At 41.3% G+C, this 17,964-nt stretch overlaps 1 protein-coding gene across 4 annotated transcripts in view; it reads right to left on the reverse strand.

Moving 5' to 3' along the window:
* The window catches only part of DMD (dystrophin), a 1,885,017-nt gene that overhangs the window by 124,263 nt on the left and 1,742,790 nt on the right, over window positions 1-17,964 (reverse strand). For all 4 annotated transcript variants that reach the window (XM_060234097.1, XM_060234096.1, XM_060234099.1 and 1 more), the window contains one exon: window positions 6,549-6,610. In XM_060234097.1, coding sequence (XP_060090080.1) covers window positions 6,549-6,610 — 62 coding nt within the window. The remainder of the gene's footprint in view (window positions 1-6,548; window positions 6,611-17,964) is intronic.

Raw genomic sequence — 17,964 nt, forward strand, 5'->3', positions numbered from 1 at the left:
AGTGAAAGGTGAAGGAAGAGGTGAAGAGCAATGCAGCAACTCAGCCTTTTTGTCCATTTTCCCTACCACTAGGGTAAGGGGACATTCAGAGATGCCGCAAGATAGTTACAACTGACTTTTGGCTAATGACCCACAATTTGGGTCACTACAGGCTTCTCTGTGTGCATTCTGTTATCACATTATGATATACAGAATACCTTCATTAAAGTATGCATTAATCATTTCGTGGCTGAAGGGACATATTAGAATACGTTCATTAAAATATGTAGTGATCATTTTATGGTTGAAGGAATTGAGAAAGTGAAAAATAGTACATTTTCAGTGTAATATGCCAGTGACTAGACAGTAGACTTGCCAATCCCCAGGTCCCAGTGGGGGTTCTTCCACTTCCCCAGGCTCCTTCCCGCCCCCAATCAGCTGGCTGGCGTGGGGAGGCCCCGCCCCCACAGGACCATGTGTCTTTCCACCTCCGAAGGCTTCAGTCTCCAATTGGAAAGGCTTCCTCTTGGGATGGTGTGTCTGTGCTGAAGAAGTTGGCAGCAACTTGTGAGTAAAGAGGCCAATCCCTCGCTTCAGAGTCGGCAGAAACAGGGTGGGAGAAGGGAAACGTCTGCTGAGCACTTCATTATTCCCTGTGTGGGATCACTTCTCATAGAGTATAATGACAAATTGATCTGTAGGTATTGGGGACTCTGGGGAGGCCCTGTTTTTTGAGGTAGAGGCACCAAATTTTTAGTATAGTATCTAGTGCCTCTCCCCAAAATACCCCCCAAGTTTCAAAATGATTGGACTAGGGGGTCCAATTCTATGAGCCCCAAAAGAAGGTGCCCCTATCCTTCATTATTTCCTATGGAAGGAAGGCATTTAAAAAGGTGTGCTGTCCCTTTAAATGTGATGGCCAGAACTCCCTTGGAGTTCAATTATGCTTGTCACACCCTTGCTCCTGGCTCTGCCCCAATGTCTCCTGGCTCCACCCCCAAAGTCCCCAGTTATTTTTTGAATTGGACTAGGCAACCCTACTAGACAGATCAAGTCAGTGGTAAAATCCAGCAGTAGAGAATTGCTTGAACTCTAAAAGTACTAGGATTTTATCTTCTATAGAACCTTACCATAATATCAGTGTCATTTCATGGTTACACATCACTAAAAGTCTTTTTTAGTATTGATTTTATAAACCAAGAGGAGACATGTAGATGATTTTAGCCAGTTATTGCCTCTTAAAGTGCAGACATGAAATCAACATAAAAGCTATACTGGGCCACATCAGAGGCACATAACGTGCAAGCGTATGTGATGGCTGAAAAATATTGTGTGTAAGATTAAGGAGTCACAAATCACTTGGATATTAAAGTTAGAAAATAGTTATTGTTATAGCCCAGTGTACTAAATAGTTCACTTTCTGTAATAGTGAATTATATTCCCTCCTTTCTTTTCTTGAATATATAACTACACATTATTTTGTTTTCTCCCAGGCCTCTGATAGATTGAGTTTCATCAGATGGACAAATGGTAGCTTATAGCGCCAGAGAAATAATGACAGTAATTGGCTACTGACAGAATCCTACTTGCCAACCACAATTAAACAAAAATGGCATACCACTGACATTACATATAAGGTTTGCAAAGACACAGGTTTCTGTTGGCATAAACACTATATAGTTCAAAGCATGGTTCAAATAGCCTACAAGAGATAATTTTATTGACATATTTGTCCTTCCAAATCTGAAGTGGATGAATAATATATAGGATTGCCAACCTCCATTTCATCAATACAAACAAGAAAACCACAGTGTAAAGGTTTGTACCAACAACCACCAACTCTGTGGCACAGTAATTACAGAATATGTAACTTAAATAATAAACAATTTATATCTAATAATATCTCAGTCTCTTGCATACAAAGGACTTTTTTTTACTATTTAGTCCAAAACACATTCAGAGTATTCTTATGTTCATAAGATATACAGTTGAAAAAGCCACAAGGCACCCACATGTTGATTGAAGTATACATGCTGTCAAAATTGTATGCAGGTTACGAGCAACAACATGTCCCACGTTGACAAAAGCATGTTTCAAGTTTCAATCTTATTCCAGTCACAAATTAACGAATTATGAAACTGGCGCTTATCCCTTAGGAGGTACACAGCCATCAGGCACACAAAGTTCCATTGTTCAGTAATTGTAATTCAGAAAATATTATGAATGTGTTATGGACTAAATAGTAAAAAAATGGACTTTTGAACACAAGAGACTGAGACATTCCTTAGATATAAATTGTTTATTAACTTAAATTACATATTCTGTAATTACTGTGGCACACTGTTGATTGTTGTTGATACAAGCCTCCATGCAGTGGCTGGAGATCTCACGCTATTGCAACTGATCTCCAGGTTACAGAGATCAGTTCACCTGGCTGCTTCAGAAGGCAGAATCTATGACATTATACACTACTGAATTCCCTCTCCTCCCCAAACCCCACTCACTTCAGCCTCCACCCCCTAAATCTCCAAGTATTTCCCAAACTTGATCTGGCAGTCCTATGGAAAGTATGGAGTAACTGAATGAAGATGATGATGATTCTGGATTTATATCACGCCCTATACTCTGAATCTCAGAGCGGTCACAATTTCCTCTACTTCCCCCCTCCCCCACAACAAACACCCTGTGAGGTAGGTGGGGCTGAGAGTGCTTTTATAGCAGCTGCCCTTTCAAGACAGGTTCTGTGAAAGCTATGGCTGACCCAAAGCCATCTCAGCAGGTGCAAATGGAGGAGTGGGGAATCAAACCCGGTTCTCCCAGATAAGAGTCCGCGCACTGATCCACTACACCAAACTGGCTCTCATGAAACAGAAACATGCTCAGTTGTTGGACTTTGCTTGATCTGGATTTTTTATTCCAGTGTGAGTTTTTCTGAGACAGCTCACTTCTTTATATACAATGGGATGAAAGAAACTGATTTATCACATTTTCACAGAAAATTACAAACAGGAGGACTGAAAAGGCAGGAGTTCAGCAGAGAGAGGCTTAGTATAAAAAAATCAGATGATACTATGTGGATTGTACTTGAACTGCTTGGGTAATTTAATGGATAATGGGTCAGAGGTTCTGGACCCTCTCAAATATGGTAAAGATAAACAGAAATGAAATCAAGCAGGGCAAATAAACTAATTAAGGAAGAAGCCATTTGAAACACTGAGAAAATCGTCTATCTACTGTAAAAGGCGATACTATAATTAACATGAATGAAATGAGTTCATTTTGGAGGACAATATCTATAATTCACCTGCATCATAAAATATCACTAAGTGTATAATGATATTCTCTTTTCTTTACCAGTCTACTTAAATATTGAAAAGAGAAAAGAGAATATCACTATACACTTAGTGATATTTTATGATGCAGGTGAATTATAGATATTGTCCTCTAAAATGAAGACTCATTTCATTCATTTTCATAAAAGGGGTCTTGAAACAGTGTTTCTTGAAACAACCACCAGTGGCTCAAATACAACCTAGTGAATCAACATTACAGTCAATCAAAACGGATATGAAACAAAGATGGATAATGTACCTGTGGGCAAATGGAAATATATGGCAAGGAGCAGAACCTTTTCTATAATTTAAAATCCCATGAAAAAATAATGATGAGAAATACAACATTCACCAAAAAAGGCTGTTTTATGGACCTGCTTGGTACTCTTTTCAGGGGAAACTATGAGATATGGATCTTTAAAATAAAGTCATATCCAACAGTCATTCAATACAATTCACTATGTGACACCACCACCTGAGTGGTCTGAAATAGTTTCCTGCACCACTGAACATATATGCAAAGTAGGATGGAAAAGTCATGAACTCCTGACACTACACTTCAAAGCACTAAGAACAATTAACTAATTAACGATTAAGCCTGCCTACAAAAGAATGAAAAGCCGTATCAATGCCCTGGATCTGCTGCCCTATATCAAGGACTGTATGAATGAACAAATCCGTGAAAAATTAACTAATGCAAATAATAAATAAATGTAATCCCAGTTTCACATGTAAAGTTCAGAATTGTATCACAAAAAAGTCTTATAAGACCGCAATGATTCTTCTTATATTTCTTCACAATGTGCACAAGCGCTTAGCAAATTGAAATTGACAAGAACAAAGTGTCAATTTCAAAGTGTTCTTGTCAGTTTCAACTTACTAAGCACTTGTGTGCATTGTGAAGAAATATAAGAATCATTGCAGTCTTATAAGACTTTTTTGTAATACAATTCTGAACTTTACATGTGAAATTGGGATTACATTTATTTATTATTTGCATTAGTTAATTTTTCAAATCAAACTTTTACTGCATATAATGAGGTATCTGGCAAGGAACTAATAGACAGTGTAATGAAACAAAAGTCTGGAAGAGTTTGAACCGGGAAATTATGTTTTCTTGTGGAGAAGTTGAGAGTAATTAATAGGAGAATATGTATATAGTTAGAAGATAGGATAAAGATATGATAAATGGGAATGGAAAACAGAAATTGATTTGTTAAAGCCAATGGATTAGCAAGGAGGTGGTGGGTGTGCCCCCCCAGACCTCCGACTGTAGAGATTTTCTGCAGCACCCAGTTCTGGAGGTAACCTTGTCCAGCTTTCTTTTGCAGGTATGAGAGAAGATAGCTAAAGTTTTAAAAAATTAAGTGTGAAAAGATGGAAGTCCATCAAGAAGTAAAGAAGTGTTGGAAACAAAAGAAAGATTATAATTAGGATTAGAATAAGAATTAGGAAAAGTGGTACGGGGATTGGGTGAAATCGGGTAAAGAAAGGGAATAAGATAGAGGAAGGAGCTTATTTATTTGTTAGCATTCAGTTTAAGAAGAAGAAGAAGATGATATTGGATTTATATCCCGCCTTCCACTCCAATGAGTCTCAGAGCGGCTCACAATCTCCTTTACCTTCCTCCCCCACAACAGACACCCTGTGAGGTGGGTGGGGCTGGAGAGGGCTCTCACAGCAGCTGCCCTTTCAAGGACAACCTCTGCTTGAGCTATGGCTGACCCAAGGCCATTCCAGCAGGTGCAAGTGGAGGAGTGGGGAATCAAACCCGGTTCTCTCAGATAAGAGTCCGCACACTTAACCACTACACCAAACTGGCTCTCCTTTAATTTGTAGAAGACAACAAGCAAAAAACAAAATTTATTTTTATATGAGATGTATAAATCGGTTGATATTTGTACACTTAATAAAATATTAATTTGTTTAAAAGGTAATTTTTCACGGATTTGTTTATCTATAAAGTTCTTGTTTCCATGATACCACAGCATCCCCAGCATGATGATGTCACTTCCACATGATGTCATAATGCTGGGGATATTGCATGCCACGACATCACCCCATCCCCTCCCTCTCGGAAAGCTCCCTCCTCCTCTCAGTGAGAGCACAGGGCCTGGCAACCTTATCATCTACCCTTCACTAATATTTTTTAAAAAAATTAAAAAGGTGTTCAGTTTACAAAACAATTCTAAATTGTACACAGCTGCAAACTAAAAAATATGTCTTGTTTTGAAGGAAACTGCAATAAATAGTTTTAGTGGAAATAGCACCCATCAAATCACAGCAAAGAGAAGGCAGCCTTAGTTAGATATGGAAAAGCCTAAACATATTAAGACAACATCTGGCCCAGTCCTAAGAAACTCTTCAATGACCCAGAGGCTCTGGCTTGGGTTCATCACATCTTAGTTGATGGCTGTCTGTTTCAAGTTTATGTTTTAACTGTTTTAACTTATTGAACTATCTTATTGATTGTATATTGTCTGATGTAATCCACCTTGAGCTCAGTTGTGGGGAGGGCAGAATGTAAATCAAAACAAACAAACATAAAACAGAGAAAGAGGCACATTTGATATTATTAAAGGTACTCTAAATATACCAGATGGCATTATAGACAGTGGTGTTAAACCCAATAATTATGGAAAACAGTGCAATGCTTCAGCAACACTAAAAAGACTTTCTAGTTGCCTTCAAACAACAACAAAAATATTAACAGCACCTTGGCTTTGTTTCCTCTTTTAAAAATAATTAGCAAGAACATATTTGCCCAGCTGATCAGCTGAAACAATATGTAATGAACTAGAATTACAAAAGATTAACTGAAATAAAAAAACATTTACTGAAAGTTCAGACTAAGATTTTTTTTATTATGTGCATGTGTGCATGAGTGTGGGTGCACCTGAAAGTCATGGCAATGTACTGGGGTCATGGAGGATATTCAGAGAGGTAGCTGAAGAAAGCTTGGCCCTTCCTCTTGGTTCGAGTATTCCAAGGAGGTCTCCCATCTAACTCCTTGCTACAGTCGACCCTGCTTTGCTTCCAAGATCTAATGAGACTGGGCTTGTCTGGGCTATCCAGGTCAGAGTGAAAGTTTAGACTAAGATTTTGTTGTCTTATAGTTTAAAATCCTCATTACAACTTGTCTTAATGCACCTGCCATTTTTATTCAACATTCTTTTTTTATTTATGAAGAAAAATAATCCTCAAATTCAAATTAGTTAACATGAAGAATTCTCTTACCTAAAGACTGGTAGAGCTCAGTCATTTTAGGATGATCCCAGCAGGTGGTTTGCGTCTCATGACTATAAAACCAAAACAAAAACAAACAAAAAACCTCTTAAATATTACATTTATGCCAATTACAGTACCTTTGGGATAAACTGGCTTCCTTCCTAAATAAACATCAAAGTTGAATAAATGACACAATTATCTCACAATGTGGCATGTGATCAAACAGTGGAGATGAATTCAGCTGACATGATTAAAATCTTTAAAGAATGTGTTCTGTTCCCAACTAAACCATCACATTCTCTCCAACAGAAAAACATTTACTTGCAATGTGTAATATCCTAATACAAATTCTGAACTTCACTCCTGTAGAAAATGTCATCATAGACTACCTTAACATTATACAAGGTGCCTTAACTGGCAGACTCTGGGAGCTGGTAAATTATGTTGGGAAGGAGGTACTTATGAGGACTCTATTTACATTATTTAGTTCATTGGCTTATTTATATGAAGCCTTTCTGGTGGCTAACCATTAAAACAGGATAAAAACAGTCATTGCCATTTCATAGAAGTGTAGCCAAAATTACACATGAGAATAACAGTAAACCCTTAAAAATGAATCTGAAGGTTATCTGGTAGGGATACCAGTCCCCAGGTGGGAGTGAAAGATCCCCTGATTTTGTAGGCTCCTGTCTGCTGCCAGTCAGCTGGCCAGCAGGGAAGCCCTGCTCCCAAGTCCCACCCCAACAGCAGTCACCCACAGCCACCCCTCCCCCTTCCTTCCTGCAAGATTTAAAGGGCCCTTCTGATGATTGGCAGGAGTAAGTGCCCCCCAATCAGCTGGAAGGCCCTTTAAATCTTGCAGGAGAGGAAGAAGAGAGATGATCACTGGCCACATGCCTGAACTCTAAGTGACCCTTTAAATGCTTTTTGCAAGTGGGGGCCATGCACATCTGAACTCCAAGCTGTGAATTCATTGTTTGGATTTCAGGCATGCAGGGCACTGTTGCCACCACCTGCAAAAGCCATTTAAATCAAGGCTGTCAAACATGTGGCCCAGGGAAGGTTCCCAACAACTGGCTGTCAGTTGTCCTTCTTCCTCTCTCTTGCTTCCTTCTGCATCACAGCTTGCTTTGCCAGACTTGCTCAATTGCACAGGAGTTAGAGCAAAGCCTCTATTTTCTTCATTGGCTGAGGCTCCTCTCTTGGGGAGGAAGGGGGAGAAATAGCTTGCTTTGCCAGGCTCTCTCAATTGCACAGCAGAGCTACTGAGCCAAGCCTCTGTTCCTTCTATTGGCTGAGGCTCCTCCACCTCCTGGTCCCCTGGGAAAGGAAGGAAAGAGCTACAGCTTCCTTTGCCCAGTTCCCTGGATCACACAGGAGAGATACAAAGAAAGCACCTTTAAGATCAACGAATGCTGATTTTTTAAGCATGTCTTATTTTAAGCTTTTAAAAAACCTTTGTGCTTGTCTGTGTCCTTTATAAAGTTTATATCACTGCTACCTGGCATTACATTTTATGACATACATGGCCCAGCCTGACAAGGTCTCATCTATGTCAGATTTGGCCCTCATAACAAATGAGTTTGACGCCCCTGCTTTAAATGTTCTTGCAAGCTGGCACCAAGGGCACCTTTCATGGGGCTGCATCCCCAATGTCATGACATGATCATGGAACACGCACCCAAGTGTTCATGGAACACACCCCCACAATTCTAAGCCAATGTGATTTTGCTGAGGATGGCACAGGACATCATATATTTTTTTATTTAGTTAAAAAATTTTTTATCCCCCTCCCTCTGTAGTCTGTTTGAGGCAGCTAGCACAAAAAAGTGAATTTTTTGATAAATAAATAAATAGTAACATAGTAAACTAAAAGAAGCAGTATTTTAAAACCACAACCCATAAAATCAACACAAAAGCAGTGGAGAAAAGGCCACTAGGATTTAATGGAATGAAATAATGCTTCTGAGATCCTTTTGTGGTTAACTGCAGAAATCTATAATCTCACATTGATTTATCCTAATATCACAACCCTAACTACATTCACTTTACAATAGAGTCAGGTAGACAATTACGTTGCTCTGAAGAAGTAAAACATAATTTGAGTCCAGTAGCACCTTTAAGCCAAACAAAGGTTTATTTTTAATTTTTATTTTTCGTTAAATTTAAATTTCATTGACAAACAAACAAAAACATTTTCATACAAGCAGTCATGTTTGGTGAAGAAAAGTATATATGACTATACATATACATTCATATAATATATTGTCTATTATAATATAACTGACTGCACTTTTGTATCTGTCAAAGTTATCAAACAGATCTTACTTTATTACATACCAGTTATATACTTTTATTTTTTTTCCATTTCTTCATTTCTAACATTTCATAACTATAAACATATATTGCTTAGTTCTCCTCCTTGGTCATTTTGTATTTTATCAGTCAACTCTTGTTATAATCCTTACACTGTTCACCCCTTATCTATACAGTCTACGCTCTGTTTTTCTTTAAATTCTGGAACTGGTTTATTGTGCAAGCAGAATGTTAGCTTTGCCATTTTTGCATGCTCAATTAGTTTATTTTTCTACTCAGTCAATTGTAGACATTTTTAGGCTTCCATTTAGACATATTTAGACACATTCCATTTAGATCTCAGTTACCATATATTTAAATAATTCACTGTAGATTCTTAATATAGCGCATGGCAAGATATTTAATAACATGGGTTTTTTTTTAGAATCCATCAGAAAGTTGACTTTTAGTATCTTTTCTATCTCTTCAGGAATCTTTCTCCTTTTTTTGCTTTATCACAAGTACACAACATATGATAAAACTGTGTCTGTATTTTTGCATTTTCAACAAATGGCATTAAAGCTCTTATTGGCTTCTGTAATTTATTTGGGTGTAATGTACCATCTAAAACATTTTATACCTGTTCTCCCTTAGCATTTGGGACTCAGTAAATTTAATTTCTTTTGTCCATAAATTTTCCATTGCCTTTTTTTCCGGTTTAAGGTTTTTATTAATTTTCCATAAAATGGGAGGGGTAATAGAAATAGGGTAAATGTGAAAGATACATAGATAAGAAGACAAGATAAAGAAATAAAGATTGTACATTCTGCATATTGATATATCACCTACAAATAACAAGACCATAGAGTATTCCAATAGACTCAAAGTAGAGTCCAAGTAACTAATATTGTATGACTATTGTAAGTTCATGCCTGTACTTATCTAAACAGGATCATATTCTCAAAATATAGCATAATACATCGTAAAAATTCACATCCGCTAATTTCATTCACAAACTCAGCCTGTAGTGTCCAACCAAACATGTAATGGCTCCCAATGTTTTCTTGCTTCTTCTTTGGATTTGCCACCAAGTAACGAGGATAAGTAGTCCATCTCAGCTGTCTCCAATATTTTCCTGATCAGTTCTTGCCTAATAGGTAGTCCCTGGAGCTTCCACTTCTGCGCAAACAACATTCTTGCTGCTGTATTAATATGTGCCATTAAATGTATTGTCTCTTTTGTACATTGCCTCATAGAGATATTCTCTCCAAATTTTTTCATCCATTTGATCATGCAATCTTTCACTTGTTCTGATTCTGTTTCCTATTGCAATAGCATTTTGTATATTTTCCTAATAAATGTTTTAGGTCCCCTGTAATCAGCTGTTCATAAGTCACTTTCTGTCTTAGATGACCCCCCATCTTTTGCTATTGGTACTTTATATTTTGAAATCATTTGGTAAAATATCAACCACTGGAAATTCTTTCCTTTGTTTTATATTTCTTGACAAGATTTTATTTTCCCATACCGTGTCATATGATCAGGTTTTTTTTCCTGGTACTTGGATCACAATAGGCATTGGAGATGTCAATGATGCAGTGGGTGGACTTATTTAAGGTTTATTCAAGGCATGAGCTTACATGCGTACACACACTTTCTAAGATATGTTGAAAAGTTAATAGCTCATATATATAGGCAAATGCCTAACCGCTCTCCAGGTCTAACACAACACCACCATACTGGTTCTCAAAATGCTATAGTTAGAAAATCTGTGAAAAACTTAATCCTTTTTGGCTGTAATATTTTGTTTGAACCTATTGCAAATTATCACACTAGTGATGGTTCCTTTTTACAAAAATACTACCTCCCCTCACCCCTAGTGTCACAAGCAGTGGACCAGGGAGGGCCACTACTCTGGTACGGGTCAGTCTGGAAGGGCCCAGAGCACCCACCAACCCCTGTGTCTTCCTTCTCAGCAAGTACCTCTATCCATGACTGAAGAGATGTGAAGTCCCAGGTAGTATAACAACAATAATTTTATTGTAAGTGCTCAAGAATAAACAAGTGAATTTTAATTATTAGTGCAACAGTGAAAGGTAGAAACAGTAAAGGTAGGGTTGCCAAGTCCAATTCAAGAAAAATCTGGGGACTTTGGGGGCGGAGCCAGGAGACATTGGGGTGGAGCCAGGAACAAGGGTATGACAAGCATAATTGAACTCCAAGGGAGTTCTGGCCATCACATTTAAAGGGACAGCACACCTTTTTAAATGCCTTTCTTCCATAGAAAATAATGAAGGATAGGGGCACCATCTTTTGGGGCTCATAGAATTGGACCCTCTGGTCCAATCGTTTTGAAACTTCGGGGGTATTTTGGGGAGCGGCACTAGATGCTATACTAAAAATTTGGTGCCTCTACCTCAAAAAATAGCCCCCCCAGAGCCCCCAATACCCGCAGATCAATTCCCCATTATTCCCTATGGGAATCGTTCTCCATAGGGAATAATAGAGTGCCCAGTAGACATTTTGCTCCCCCCCCTTGCTTTCTAAAGCAAAACACTCCCTCTCTTCATGGGGGCTGGAATGACAATCACAGGTCTAGGCTGTCCCAGGAAGGCAGCTGAGGCAAGGAACATAGCAGTGGCAAGGGACCTGAGAGCATCCTTATCCCCCCAGCTCCAAATGGAAGGTAAAGCCCAGGCATTTAACACACACACCAGCATGGATGCACATGGCTCCACTCTCACCCAATCAAGCTGCCTAGTGGCAGCAAACTGAGATCATCCTTCCCTTCTCAAATGAGAGGCAAAAGGAAAGGAAAGGTCCCCTGTGCAAGCACCAGTCATTTCCGACTCTAGAGTGACGTTGCTTTAACAAGGTTTTTCTTTTTACGGGGTGGTTTGCCATTGCCTTCCCTAGAGAGGCGAAAGCCAGGACATTTGTCCCCCCTCCTCCACCCTGAGAGCGTGGATTAAGAGGGCAAGGCAGCAGCCTGAGAGCATCCTTCCTCCCCCAACCCCAAACAGGTGAAGCCAGGGCATTTAGTGTGCCCCCGGCCCTCCCCCGATCATTGATCCGCCCCAGGAGGCAAAGCCAGTTAAAAAAATTTTTAAAGAGCCAGAGAGAGCTTGAATGCAGACGGCTCCACTTTCCCCCAAGTAAGCTGGGCGACTGCAGCAGCCTAAGAGCATTCCCCCCCAGTCCTGAATGGGAGGCAAAGTCAATTTAAAAAGAAAAAAAGAAAAGCCCGGAGAGCAAGCTGGCAGCCCCGACCAGAATGAAGCAAAGGCTGGCCCACACACACACACACACACAACCAACACCCCTTCCAGAAAGCACATAGCTGTTGAACTACTGGGAGGGGGCCAGAGCCCACAGCCCTCACCCCCCAGAGTATTTTAATCCTTGCTGAGTGCAGACTTTCCTCAACCCCCCCCTCCGCCTCCCCCCAAGCAAATGGACATTTAAACCCCGAGTCGCCAAACCTGCCCAGCAGCCGCAAGAGCCTGCCGCCGCCCTCAACCCACACCCCCCGGGGAGGGTGGGAAAAGGGGGTTGCAAAGCTCGGCCCTGTTGCGAGGAGGAGGAGGCGCGTTTGGCTGAGAAATAAACTCGCCTGCTGTTCAGCACCTTTTTAATTTCAGGGGTCTCTCCCGCGGTGGGCTTTTGCGAATGCCCCTTTCGGTGTTCGCAAGGGAGAGGGGGAGGCTTTAAAGAGAGAAATTTTCCAGGAGTTCAGCTAAAGTTAAAATAAAAGTGAGTAACATGAAACTCGATCCCAGAGCAGAGTGGAAAGCCTGTGTTGGCTCTCGGCATGTGTGACCTGCCCCTAACACAGGGAAGGCCCCACAGCAAGAGCAGCCCATAAAACTCGGGGCTTCAGTGGGCTCCCCTCCCTTCACCGGCCAGCTGACTGGGGGCGGGAAGCAGCCTGAGAAAACGGAAGAGCTCTGGCTGCTGCGATCGGGGCTGGGTGCGAAGGGCTGCCGTTCTCCTCCTCCCCTCCCCCCGCTTTCCCTTTTATGGCCAGCGGGGGGAGGAGGCTCCAAATCGGGGGTCTCCAGGCCTACCGGGGGATTTGGGACCCCTAAGTAAAGGTAATGTAAAGAAAATAACAGCCCTGATGTGACTAACTAAATATTCCATTCCTCTAATGCCAATAGGTTCACCACCCCCTTGGGTGAGGGACCTCTCCTTCTGCAGCCTTTTCAGAGATAACTCTCCTGACTTCAGCCTGTCCAGAGAGAACACTTCTCCTCTCCAGCTTGGCCTTTTATTTCTTTCCAGGTTCCAGTCCTCTGAATTCCACTACGCAAGTTTTTCCTCCAAAACTGCTGCCCATCCAATCAGAGAGACAGAAGGGATCCTGGGGAATGTAGGCCCTGTTACTACTCCAACACAGGCTTCCCTGGAGTCTATAGGCTGCACTAGGCCTAGGATCATGGCATCTAGGGATGGACACCAACCACAAGCCACAGTACTGAGCAGAAAGCAGAGGGTGAAATGGTTCCTAGCCATTTAAACAAAACAGCTAAGTGGTTGGGAGCTTCTTGCCATTCATGAAGAATAGAAAGCAGGAGCATGAACCACAAACCACAAGCTATTCACTACTGATGAGCTATTCACTATTCATAAGCTATTCACAGTTTTTATCAATTGCCTTAATCCAGGGGTGCTGAACTCATTTGTTAGGAAGGTTGGATCTGACACAAATGGGACTTTGTGGGACTGGGCCATGTGTGTCATAAAATGTAATGTGCGGCAGCAGAGATATACACTTTATAAAGGACACAGGCAGTTATTTTTTTTAAAATTAAAATATAAACATGCTTAGAACTCTTGCAATATTTTGTTTAAATTGAAAGGTGGGGGAATTGTGGGATTTGGCAATGCAATTTTTAAAATGAGACATTAAGAAAAAGGACAAGAATCACAGCAGAAACTAAAAATATAAAATGCTTTGAGCCTAGGAAAACAAGAAAGGTGGGGGGATAGTGGGATTTTGCAATGCAATTTAAAAAATTAAACATCAAGAAAAAGCACAAGGATCACAGCAGAAACCAAAAATATAAAATGTTCTTGAGCCTGGGAAAACAATGAAATGGCATTGCAAGCTTCTCCCCACTATCCCAAACTGGGTCTACTCAGATTGGCAGTGGCTCTCCAATGTAATATCCCCCTTTGGCTGTGAGTTCCCCAGGCTAGAATACTCATTAGGTCAGGTCCATTCAGCAGAGGCAAGCTGGCTCAAAGCATCAACCCTTTATTTGCAAGGACCCAACTCCAGGAAGCATGAGTTTTTCAGTTGGCGGCAGAAACACTGACAGTGAAACTATCTCCACATCGTTGAAACACACTGCAGCGCAGACAAAATTGCAAGGAAAGCATGGAATGGATTTTCCATTAAGGTCTCTAAGCCGTATCTATCTGAGCACAGAGACCTTAACAGAAAATCAGTTCCATGTTTTCCTTGCAGTTTTGCTTCATGTTGCAGCCAGCAAAGACAAGGCAGCAAGAGCTGGGAAAGAGCAAGGAGCCTTTTCAGTTTTTTGGAACTTCAAATGGTGAGGACAAGAGGGGAGGAAGGGGGAGAAAAGAGCCCCATGGGCCTGAATAAACCCTTTGGCCAGCACCCCTGCCTTAATCCAATCTTAGCTCTAATTGGCCCTTCCTGGTAACATCTTCCTCACCCACAACCTATATGAAATAGCTGGTGAATTCTGTATCTGAAGAAATGTGCATGAATACAAAAGCTTATACCCAGAATAAAACTCTGTCAGTTTTAAGGGTGTCACTGGACTCAAACTTTGTTCCTTTGTAGTAATGTTTTGATTTCTAAACAGTTAAGGTGTTCATTAATGCTTCATTTCTTGCTTCTAAGACTTTGCATCATCACAATGACTTGAACTCATATCCGAAAGAGATGAGATTGCAAAAGGACCCCTGAATGTTTTTCTGCATAAAAAGATAGTTTCAACTGAATACAGCAGAGAGAGCTGTAACCTCTCCTTCATGTATTTATTAATCTACAGAGAGTTCCTTCCTTGGAAAACAAAAACAGTACTGTATCAACAGGCCGACGTGGCTTCTACTTTGCTCTGTGCTTTAAATCCGGGGTGTCGAACTCATGAGGGCTGGATCCGACACAAATGAGACCTTGTTGGGCTGGGCCATGTCAAGTTGGGCCAGGCCATGTCGGGCCCATGCAGGCATGTAGCTATGGTGGGGTGAAGGCTGCTCCATCCAAACCTGACAGCTGCAGTCCACTAGCTTTCTCCATCAACAGCCAGCACTTTCCCATGTAAGCCCCGCTAGTCAACCCTGAAACGCTCACCAGCTGGCTGCACTCCCTCGCTCGCTCCTTCTCTTGTGCGGCAGCTTCCCTCCCTTCTCTTTCTCCCACACTCGCCTCTTGCTTGCAATATCTCTGACTAGCTGTAGAGAGTCTACTTCCAGAAGCAGAGCAAACACTTGAACAGAGGAGGGGTTCAAAATTATCGTCCTTTCCTGTAATCCAGACTCTGAAAGACTTAAAACCACCAAGCTGCTTACTAAAGAGGCCAAGCAAGGAGGGGAGTGGAGAAGAAGAAAGGTGCTTTTTCTATGGAGGGGGAAGGATTTGCTTGTACAGCAAAGGAGGACTGGGAGAGCTACAAAGAAGTGGCGGCAGCAGGGAAAAACTGTGTAGCCTAATCCCAGGGAGGTTTCCTTAGAAGTAAGGTGTTGAGGGATCAGATTTGAGATCTTGGAATGCAGGAAGGGTGAGATCATTCCCAGACAGGGTTGCTCATAGGCTTACCAACTCCGAGCAAATTGCTAGAAATTGGGGGGCGAGGGGAGAATCCTGCCTGCACTGGAATCAACTGTGGCCCAATCCTAAGAGTCTTCGTGCTTACAGCCTGGCCAGGATGGCCTCCCCAAACAAAAAATCCTGCCATGTGCCCCTTCAAACTTGAAATCCTGGCTACAGCCCATGCCATGTGTGTACCTATTTAAGATTAGGTAGTAGAGATATAAACTTAATAAAGGACAAACACAATTCAATATATTTAAAAAAAAAACGTGAAACATTAGCACTTGGTCATAAAGTTGCTTTCATTGTATTTCTCCCATGGGATCCAGGGAACTGGGCAAAGGAAGCTGTGGCTCTTTCCTTCCTTCCCCAAGGGAAGAGGGGGAGGAGCTTCAGCCAATAGAAGGGAGAGAGGCTTGGCTCAGTAGCTCTGCTGTGTGATTGAGAGAGCCTGGAAAAATAAGCTCTGCCTTTCCCCCCTTCTTCCCCAAGGGAGGAGCCTCAGCCAATGGAGAAAACAGAGGCTTTGCTCTGTAGCTCCTGTGTGATTAAGCAAGCCTTGAAAAGCAAGCTGTTATTCAGAAGGAAGCAACAGATAGGAAGAAGTAAGCAGCCAACAACCGGTTGCTCAGGGACCTTCAGGAGCTTGATTCGACCCCTGGGCTGCATGCTCGACACCCCTGCTTTATATGTTACATTTCTTTCATCTTTTCACAACACAATCATGCTAAACATCATGCAATGTAAGTTTCAATCACTGTATAAAGAATTTGATGACTGACAATTTCAGAGATGATTCATTCCAACTGGTGTATGTATCAGGGCAAAAAAAAAAAAAATCATATATTTTAACAAATTGGGATCAGCTTCCCCAGAGCTTTCTTGTAAGGCTGCCAGCCTCCGGGTGGTGACTGGAGGTCTCCTGGTATTACAACTTATCTCCAGGCGACAGATCAGTTCACCAGAAAAAAATGGCCACTTCGTAAGGTGGACTCTATGGCATTATACCCATTGAAGTCCTTCCCCTCCCCAAACCCCACCCTCATCAGGCTCCACCCTCAAAATCTCCAGGTATTTCCAAACCTGGAGCTGGCACCCCTACGTGAATTAGCTTTCCTGGCAGTCACAAAGCAGCTGCAGAGAATAACATTTACAAATCTGTGGGGGCCCAATTCAGCACAGGATTGAGGCACTGAAGGAGAAGGGCTCCTGCTTCTCCCTTGTGCCATTTTTCCAACTGCTGAATTGGCCCCAGGGGTATTTGCTACATTTCTGAGTTGTGTATGCCCAGAACACTGGGAAACCTGGAGCTGAATTAGTGTAGTTTGGCTCAGAGAAATATGTTGGGAAGAACAAGAGGCTTAACTACTACCATGACATGACTACTTCTGAGGTGAACAATGGCATCTAACAGCATATTGTGGAAGCTTCATGTGTTCATGGCTGTCAGGGCTAATTTGTATTTAAGGAGAAACAGTCCTCAAGCGCTGGATCATGCTCTAACAGAAGAGGCAAGTAAAATCTCAGTGAGATGCCATCATTTGGCAGACAAAATAATTTCCAAATCTATGTCCACAGATAAATACTCTGTGGGAGCTAATAGCACAGTAATCTGATTCCCTAACAAAATTTACAATTAAATTTAAACCATTCTCTGTCTTGTTCAAAGTAGCCCTCCCTGTGCAAATTGCCAGTTCTGACTGTGCTAGAGAAATGAACACCTTTCTGTCAAAAAGGTGTCATGAGGCAACTATGACACAGTTCTTTAATGAAAATAAGTACATACAAATTGTAAAAAAACCCCGTATTAATAAATCATATCCAATATGAGAATGGACTGAAGAACCAGTAGTACTTCTTTTACTCCTGTGGGAAATGTAAGGATTCTTTAACATCATTTCCTGAGTATTCTTAGAAGATTAAGAGTGACTGTGAAGAGCAAGAGCAGATTTTGCTGGCGCTTTATATTCAGAACACAAGAAGGCTGCAGCTATTTTACTTCTCCATCTAAAACGTGTTCCCTCTTTCAGAACATTTTCAGCTGAGAAAGTTATCAACAATTCCACACACAAATGCAGCTCAAGGAAAGGTTAGACTCCACTGAGACTTTCCTTCATAAGCTTCTTTGCCATTTTCAAAGGCCATTTAATTGTTAGCTTTGGGCCTCTTTGAATGGGGGAGGGTGTGCATGTGTGTGTATACACCATGTGAAGAGAAATGCCAGATCAGCAACTCTAGGAATTCTCAGTCACACTTGGGAACACAGTAGCATCTTTAATAGATTTGTACCAATTTTTAACTTCAGTGAGCAAACCACTCTGAAGCTTATAGGTTTCTTTC

Source organism: Heteronotia binoei, chromosome 3, assembly GCF_032191835.1.
Source record: "Heteronotia binoei isolate CCM8104 ecotype False Entrance Well chromosome 3, APGP_CSIRO_Hbin_v1, whole genome shotgun sequence".
Taxonomy (NCBI): domain Eukaryota; kingdom Metazoa; phylum Chordata; class Lepidosauria; order Squamata; family Gekkonidae; genus Heteronotia; species Heteronotia binoei.